The sequence below is a fragment of the Plasmodium inui genome (genome assembly GCF_000524495.1).
Source record: "Plasmodium inui San Antonio 1 unplaced genomic scaffold supercont1.6, whole genome shotgun sequence".
Taxonomy (NCBI): domain Eukaryota; phylum Apicomplexa; class Aconoidasida; order Haemosporida; family Plasmodiidae; genus Plasmodium; species Plasmodium inui.
In genome coordinates this window covers 487,348-494,594 of record NW_008481840.1, presented here as the reverse complement: position 1 = coordinate 494,594, position 7,247 = coordinate 487,348, and the positions used below count along the sequence as shown (strand labels likewise).

At 41.1% G+C, this 7,247-nt stretch overlaps 1 protein-coding gene and 1 non-coding gene across 2 annotated transcripts; one reads left to right on the top strand and one right to left on the bottom strand.

Annotated features, from left to right (window-relative positions):
* Nucleotides 1-265: 265 nt before the first annotated feature.
* C922_01866 (hypothetical protein) lies at nucleotides 266-2,690 on the bottom strand (the record flags this gene model as incomplete). Its single annotated transcript, XM_008817468.1, has 4 exons — nucleotides 266-1,329; nucleotides 1,493-1,634; nucleotides 1,761-2,066; nucleotides 2,340-2,690. 4 exons carry the CDS (start codon nucleotides 2,688-2,690, stop codon nucleotides 266-268), a joined length of 1,863 nt encoding a protein of 620 aa, XP_008815690.1.
* A 1,564-nt stretch (nucleotides 2,691-4,254) lies between these two features.
* C922_01865 lies at nucleotides 4,255-4,336 on the top strand. The gene has a single exon. It is a non-coding gene; the product is annotated as a tRNA-Ser (tRNA).
* The last annotated feature ends 2,911 nt before the right edge of the window (nucleotides 4,337-7,247 follow it).

Below are 7,247 nucleotides of genomic sequence, written 5' to 3'. Positions count from 1 at the left end.
CCATTTTGTTTTATTTTGTTCTATTCTGTTTTGTTTTATTCCGTTTTGTTCTGTTTTGTTTTGATCTGTTTTGTTCTGTTTTGTTTTGTTCTGTTTTGTTCTGTTTTGTTCTGTTTTGTTTTATTATTATTTTTTTTTTTTTGCTTCCCCTCAACCTCGAACCGTTTTTCCCTCTCTGATCATACAATTTAATTAACTCTTTTTTTTACGCTCTTCCCGTAAAATTCAGTTTACTCGTTTTTTTCTTACGTTCCTTGCACAAAGTTTAGCCAGCTCTTTCTTTACGCGCCTGCGCTTCCGTCGCCACGTCCCCTCGGCGCGCGCCCATCTGCATGTCCAAAATTATCATATTCTTTTCCAGGCGGTCGTAGGCGTTTCGTTTGATTTCTTCCCACTGCAAATCGGATAAGACGTTTCTGCTTTGTGGTTTGTTCTTCCGCTTGACAATGTTAAAGTCTTTCTTCAGATCATTTAGCTTTATTCTTACATAGTTGTATTTATTTTCTGTGAGGAGTTTCTCCTCGTAGGGACACATCTTCAGAGGAATTGCGTACACATCGACGTCGTTTACGATTTGATAATTGGACCTTCCTTCGAGACCCTCATTGAAGTATATTTTCTCTCTCATCGGAATTATGTTCATGTCGTCGATGTAAGAATACAGAGGGTACTCCTGGTCACTCTGATCACCGACTTTCATCGGCTTTAACACTTCGATTTCGCCAAATACCCAACTTAGTCGTCTCAAGGTGGTGCATGCGAAGTGGAAATAATCAGACGGTTGCTTCATGGTGATGTAATGGAGTAATCTCTCCTCTAGTATTCTTGACCTATGCGTAATGTAGCATACTCTTGCGTTGGCCTCCGACAGTTTCGTTTCCTTAATCATGTGTGTTATCAAGTTGGTGATTTCCTTCTGCTGTTCTTCACTGTATTTATAGCATTGCTCGTAAAACTTGATTTTTGTTTGACACAGGATGATTAGCTTGTGGAGGTAGTCAAAGATATCTCCTATTTCCACTACCTCCTTTATCGTTTTAATTTTTTCTTTATACACATTTTCGAGTTTGTAAAATCTTTCGTTCATTTTGTGAATGTCTTCTTTCAGATGCTTATGGCTCACCACTAACTTTTGATACCTTTCGTTTGTGTTAAAATTGACTAGAGTTATTTTTTCTGGCTCTGTGTAGGCCTCTTCGTATGTCTCCATGATTTCCTTCAGCCTCTTCTCCAGATGATCTTTTTCCTCCCGGAGCTGGTTGACCAGTTTGGATTTCTTCTCCGATTCTGCGGTTGCGCTTCTTATTTTGTCTTTCAGCTGTTCGATTTCTGCACGTGTGGAAGGGACGGACGTGTGGGAGGGGCAGTATGTAATGCCGACGGATGGGTGGCTCCATTTTGTGCTACCCATTTGCTTCGCATAGATACACATGTGTACATCCCTCCGGGTACTCTCTCCCTGAGGACGATCGCCCCGTCGGCTCATACGTACCCTCCATTTTTATCTCCATTTCGCTGTGAATGAACTGAATTTCAGTAATCTTCTTTTGCAGTAGCTCGTCCGCGCTTTTTATGTTCACGTCTGCTGCTATTTGCAAGCGCTTGTTCTTCGTCCTGATGTTTTCTATCTGGGCCTGTGGGGGAAGGGGTTCGCTGGGGGTGTTCCCTGCGCGGGTGAGTGGAGAGAGGTAGGTTCTCTCCGTTATGCCATCACACTGGAGGGGGTAATCCTCTTCCAATTACGCCTCGCTTCATGTTACCTTTAGGCTGTTTATCCTCTCCTGTAGACCAGATATCTCGATGTCCTTATTCTTCAGCTCTATGTCGCTAAGCTTCTTCATATTTTCCATATTGAGTTTCATCTCCTCATTTTCTTCGCTTATAAATTTGACGTTGTTGTTGATGGCGGAAAAGTTCGCATTCCTCAAAGACCTCGTCCATTTTTTTATCACCCCCTTATCCGTGGAGTATAACGTGTATGTGTGACCAGCTCCGAATGGTGGCGCCTTGATGTGAATGATGTCTTGGTTTTCCCCCAACTGCAGATCCTTCGTTTCTTTAATTATCTGCGAGGAGAAAGTTGAGATTTCTATTATTTTGCAGAATAGGGGGGAAAAAATGTACGAGGTGGGATTTTCCCACTGTCGAGGTTTCCTCATTGACTAGGTTTCCCAATTTCCCATACTACCGCTTTGGAATTGGCGCGTGATTCTTCAGAGGTCAAGAAAAGACACATCCGCCCCGATAAAGCAGCGAAAAAAAAAAAGACGCGAGTCAGCCAACTGGTGAAAAAAAGACTCCTCACATGATCTCACAAGTGGAGCAAAAAAAAACATTACCTTATTTTTTACCGCAATGTAATAATCGACCACCTCCACTTCGCTCCCTTCTAACAGGAAAATAATAGTCGGCCGGTAATCCCCCCTCACTCTGTACACATAAAAAAAATTGGACTTAACGAAGCAAAAACATTTTACCCACTTGTAATCGTCAGCATTGTTTTTCAACAGAACGGTCGAAGAGGTGTTCTTATTTTTTCCCGCGTCATCCGCATGGAGGTACATAAGGGGAGAGGAAAACTCCTTTCCGTTTTGCCTCCTCTTCGACATGTACACGTTCAGCTCCCCTGAGATGCTGATTTTCACCGCATTGTTGTTCCCGAAGTGTATTAGCGAGCTGATGTCGAACATTTTGGGGCATGGTTAGGCGATTAAAGTGGAGAGCTGAAAGTGCCACGCTCGCTCGGCCAGCTGATTTCCAGTTTGTTTCGCGAAGCGCCCAACTGCGTGTATTTCTGCCTCACGTCGGGGCGTATCACTTGCGTTACGTTATGTTGTTCTGTGTTGCGCTGCACTGTGCTATGGTATGCTGTTTTTTTTTTTTTTTCCGTTCCGTCTTTTTCCCCCAACAGTGAAGAAACTTGACGCGCCTGCTCCCTCCCATGAACAACCTTGACCCCATTCACCCGTATGTATGTACATGTTCACGCGTGGAGTAAAACTCCTTATGCTCATATATTTTTCCCTTCTCCTGCGTGCACACAAATGAAAATATGGACATACGTGTATACCACCCTGAAGGCATGTCTCCCTCTGCGTGAAATGACGACATGTGAGCAAGCACCGGTAGGCACAGTTCCATTTTTCGTCTTTTCCCGAAATGCATATTAAAGGGAGTACACTTAGGCCCACGCGAATAGTTGCGCAATTTTATGCAGGTGCAACGAAAGAGACATACGAATGTGTATACCAACGTTAATACGTATGTATGTACCTGCCCATTAACCCCATGCACTGGTGTCAAGCAAACCATTTCCTCGCCTGCTGAACAGGGAAAAAAGTAACGTATGAGAAAGGGGCGATGCGCTCACGGTACATGTGTGCATCCCTTTGCGGATAAACGCGCAGCGTAATTTAAGAAAACTTTGAACAAATCCCCTTTCTACATTTTCCCCCCCCATACGACATGTACAATTTGCAAAAAGGATGAAAAGAAAATGAACCCCGCAGATATGTGACCTCAAAATGACTTCGCACAGCCGGAAGTGTTTCCAATAAGTGTATGCCAATCTGGTCAGTTATATTTGTTCACAAATGGATTCTCAAAATGCAAAATAAATTCACCCCCCTTAGGTGTAATTTTCCGTTAAGTTTTCGTCATTTTTACTCGACCCTTTCAAGCAAAATGGGAGCCTTTTCACGTTTTTCTTTTTTTTACATAAAGGTTGATATAACCATGTTGATTTCAATGCGGCCTTTTGGTAAGAACCTTTTTACATTTTTCCTGGGCGTTCTATGGGAAAGGGGGTCAATATAGGGAAAGTACGCCCTCTCAAATGAATCTTTTTTATCTTTTAAATTGTTACAAATTGAGGAAAAAAAAAAAAAAAAAGGGAAAAAATTCTTATAAAAAGAAACAAAATGTACTTGAAAATTTCTCACGCATGATATATGTACATTGGGAAAATGTTCCATGCGCTTTTGCTTTCCTTTTTGTGGAGAAAGTGGCAATAAATTTCCCTCAAGGAGAATCCACGAATTGTTAAAAAATTTAAAAGAAGAAAATATGAGCGACGTGCCGCCTACTGGGCAGCAACATTTCGTGCACTTTTAAAAAACCGTTAAAATTACATTCCCGATGTACATACACGGAGAGGGATATGCGCGACTTCACACGATCACGCATAAGAGGGTTACCATGAGGATGCGCTTTTTAATTTGATATGATGTAAGTGCATATGAATTTACAATTTGAGACAGTTTGTCCGAGTGGTTAAGGAGGTTGACTCGAAATCAACTGGGCTCTGCCCGCACAGGTTCAAATCCTGTAGCTGTCGTTTTTTTGTCGCCCCTGAAAACGAATAACAGGAGGATGGAAATGAAAATATATACATATATCTCCAAATTAGTGCGCGTTAATTTTTAAGGTACCCTCGAATGATGTGCCCATTCGCGATTGCAATTATTATTCGAAAAATAAGAGAATTAATGAAAAATGTGAGGAAGACTATTTTCAGCCAGTAGGAGGCAGCTAACGTTTCATTTTCTCCTCAAAGGTATAGGCTAAATTTCCCATATTTACTTAACCTCTCATTTTTCCTTTAAATTACTCATTAATATTAATCAAACCCTTACAGTAGTTACGCCATCGAAATAGGCACGATTCAGTCTTATTTTTAAAATTGGTAGATAGACAATTATGGGAGCATTCTCCACGGGGAAAATATTCCTCACCTCATCGTTTTATCATGACCCATTTCTGCATTCTTTTTTTATTGCTTTCCTCTTTAAGTAACTTTTTTTCCCCATTTATGCAATTATATTGTTTTTCTTTTTTTTTTTGCCACAATATGAACAGCATCAGTACCTTATATAGGTGCATTTCCCCCTCCCAAGGAGTACACAGTACATTCGAAATGGATTGCTCCCCATTTTTACGTTTCCGCCAAGTTGTGAACGGGACTTAGCAGGGTACCACCTCCCCTGCCAAACTGGAAAAAAAAAAGACGAGCTGTTGTGCCCTTTGTTCATCTCTCCATACAGAGATGCACAAACAAAGCGAATATAGCTATAGGGCTCCCCCCCTCAATTTGAAGAAAAAGCTCACCACCAGATTGTTCATTTTTATCTGCATCATTAGCAACACCACGAGAGGATGGGTCCCCTTTTCTGTGCAGAAGTACGTTAGCCAATTTATGACGACTACAAAGAGTACCTCATTTATTTGTCTCTTCTCCCTCTGCATATAAAAAAAAATTCCCCTTCATGGGAGGTATTAATCCCTTTGTTTAATAAACGTGCGTTTTTCTCTCTCATTTTGTCAAGGATCAAATTGAGTGAACAGGGTGGGGCATGGCTCTTCCTCCCTGCTGAACACCCCTTGTGATGATCTGTTAACGAACGGGTGTCGAGATATCTCGTTCTATCATGTCTCCCGGGAATGCATATAGGAAGGTTTTCCCCTCCTGGACCTCTTTCCTCACTTTTTCTACCCTCTCTAGGCTCGTTAATTAACTGTACTGTGTGCGATTTGAGGAGTTATCATTTTGGGGTGCCCGATCTGGGGGTATAGAAAATGCCCCTTTCGATGCAAACGAGTAGATGTTTTTGTGGGGTGACTATATTATTTATAAGCATCGAAGGAAGCAATTTATACTGTGTGTGCCTCCCGCGCAGGTATCTTTTTGAACGAAGCTTCCGAATCAACACGATGCATACCAGCTGCTACGTTCGTGCAGCTATATAATCATGCGTGCGTGGTCCGTTCCCCCTCTATGAAGAGTGGAAGGACGGCCGAACTGAAATTGCGACGTGTGCACCTGCTTAACACAACTGCAAAATGTGATGTTGCTGTGTTTTCTTTTTTTTTTTTTTTTTGTAACAAAAAGTACCGCAAATTGGAAGGTGCAATTTGTTTATCCACGCACACTCGCATGAGAACCATTGCGGTGTTCGCCTGTGTAAGGAAAAAGGCCAAAAATTTCATGACATGTTTGAATTGTTTTTTTTTTCAACTCTGTTAGCTACATGAAAGGGTTTAACGGAAAAATTGAATAAAGCTTTTACGGCATCGCTTGAAAAAAAAAAAAAAAAAAAGGAATACCAACAATAGCAATTGTTGCTTCTTACACATTTGATGTCTTTCCTCATGCGGCTTTGTAGAACTACTTGTACACGTGTAAGTGCTTACGATTGGCGTTTCATTCGTAGGGCGGCGTATACATATATGAGCGTGCCTTCTGTGCGAATATTGGCAAACTTAATCGTCCCCACTGTTAAGGGGGGATCCGCATTTTTTGTGCCGACCTTCACTTAGCAAATTGATCATCGCGCGAAAGGTTTAAGCAAAGGGGGGATATAATCTCCCACCTGTGACTATGTTGATAAATATATAATCACATGTGTTAACATATCGGTGTACGTACATCCGCATGCACTCATGCGGTGTAATGTGCATATAAGCTATAAAAAGGCAATGCCTGGTGCACAGAAAAAAGAAAAAGAAGAGAAAAAGGTTGCTTTATGTACAAAGCTGAGAATTCTATGTCGTGGGGTTATCTTACGTATGAATACATTTTTCGCTATCGAAAAAGATTGCTACTTTTTTTAAGGTTTCTTTTTTTTTTTCTTTTTTCTCACGTATTTTTGCATATATCGACGTAGGCAATGCGTATGTACCTGCAACCAAGGCGGATATGTAAGTACATATTCGCGTGTAAATGGAGTGTCCTTGTAAGAGGGCCGCAGACATGCCTCGTATTGCTTGTGCGAGCTTTTTTTCTTTTCTTCAAATTTTAGCACGGGAATATGACTGTGCACATTTGTGAGAAGCCCCAAAGCGCAACAACCACTCTGAGGGAAATTTGCACTTGAGATATTTTCGCTCGTCCCCGTTCTACTTCATTCAGATTATTCTTTTTTTATTTTAACGTATATATATGTGTTATATGTGTACATGGTTATGCTTCAATTTTTTCCCCTTCACGTTCTCTCCTTTCTCATTTACCCTTCCACGAAACGTATGTACAATCGTTACGTTATTTTTTTACCTTTCCGTTACGATATACCGACGTCTATAACCCCCCAGAAACCACTTCTTCCTTTTTTCTTTTTTTCTTTCTGATTTATATGCTCACAAAGTGGTGAATGGAAGGAAGGCGTGAAGGGCATGCGGTTTTCCCCTTCCAAAGCGTTGAAAAGCCTTTTTCTTTTTTTTTTTTTTTTTATTTCAATTTGGTACCATTTTTC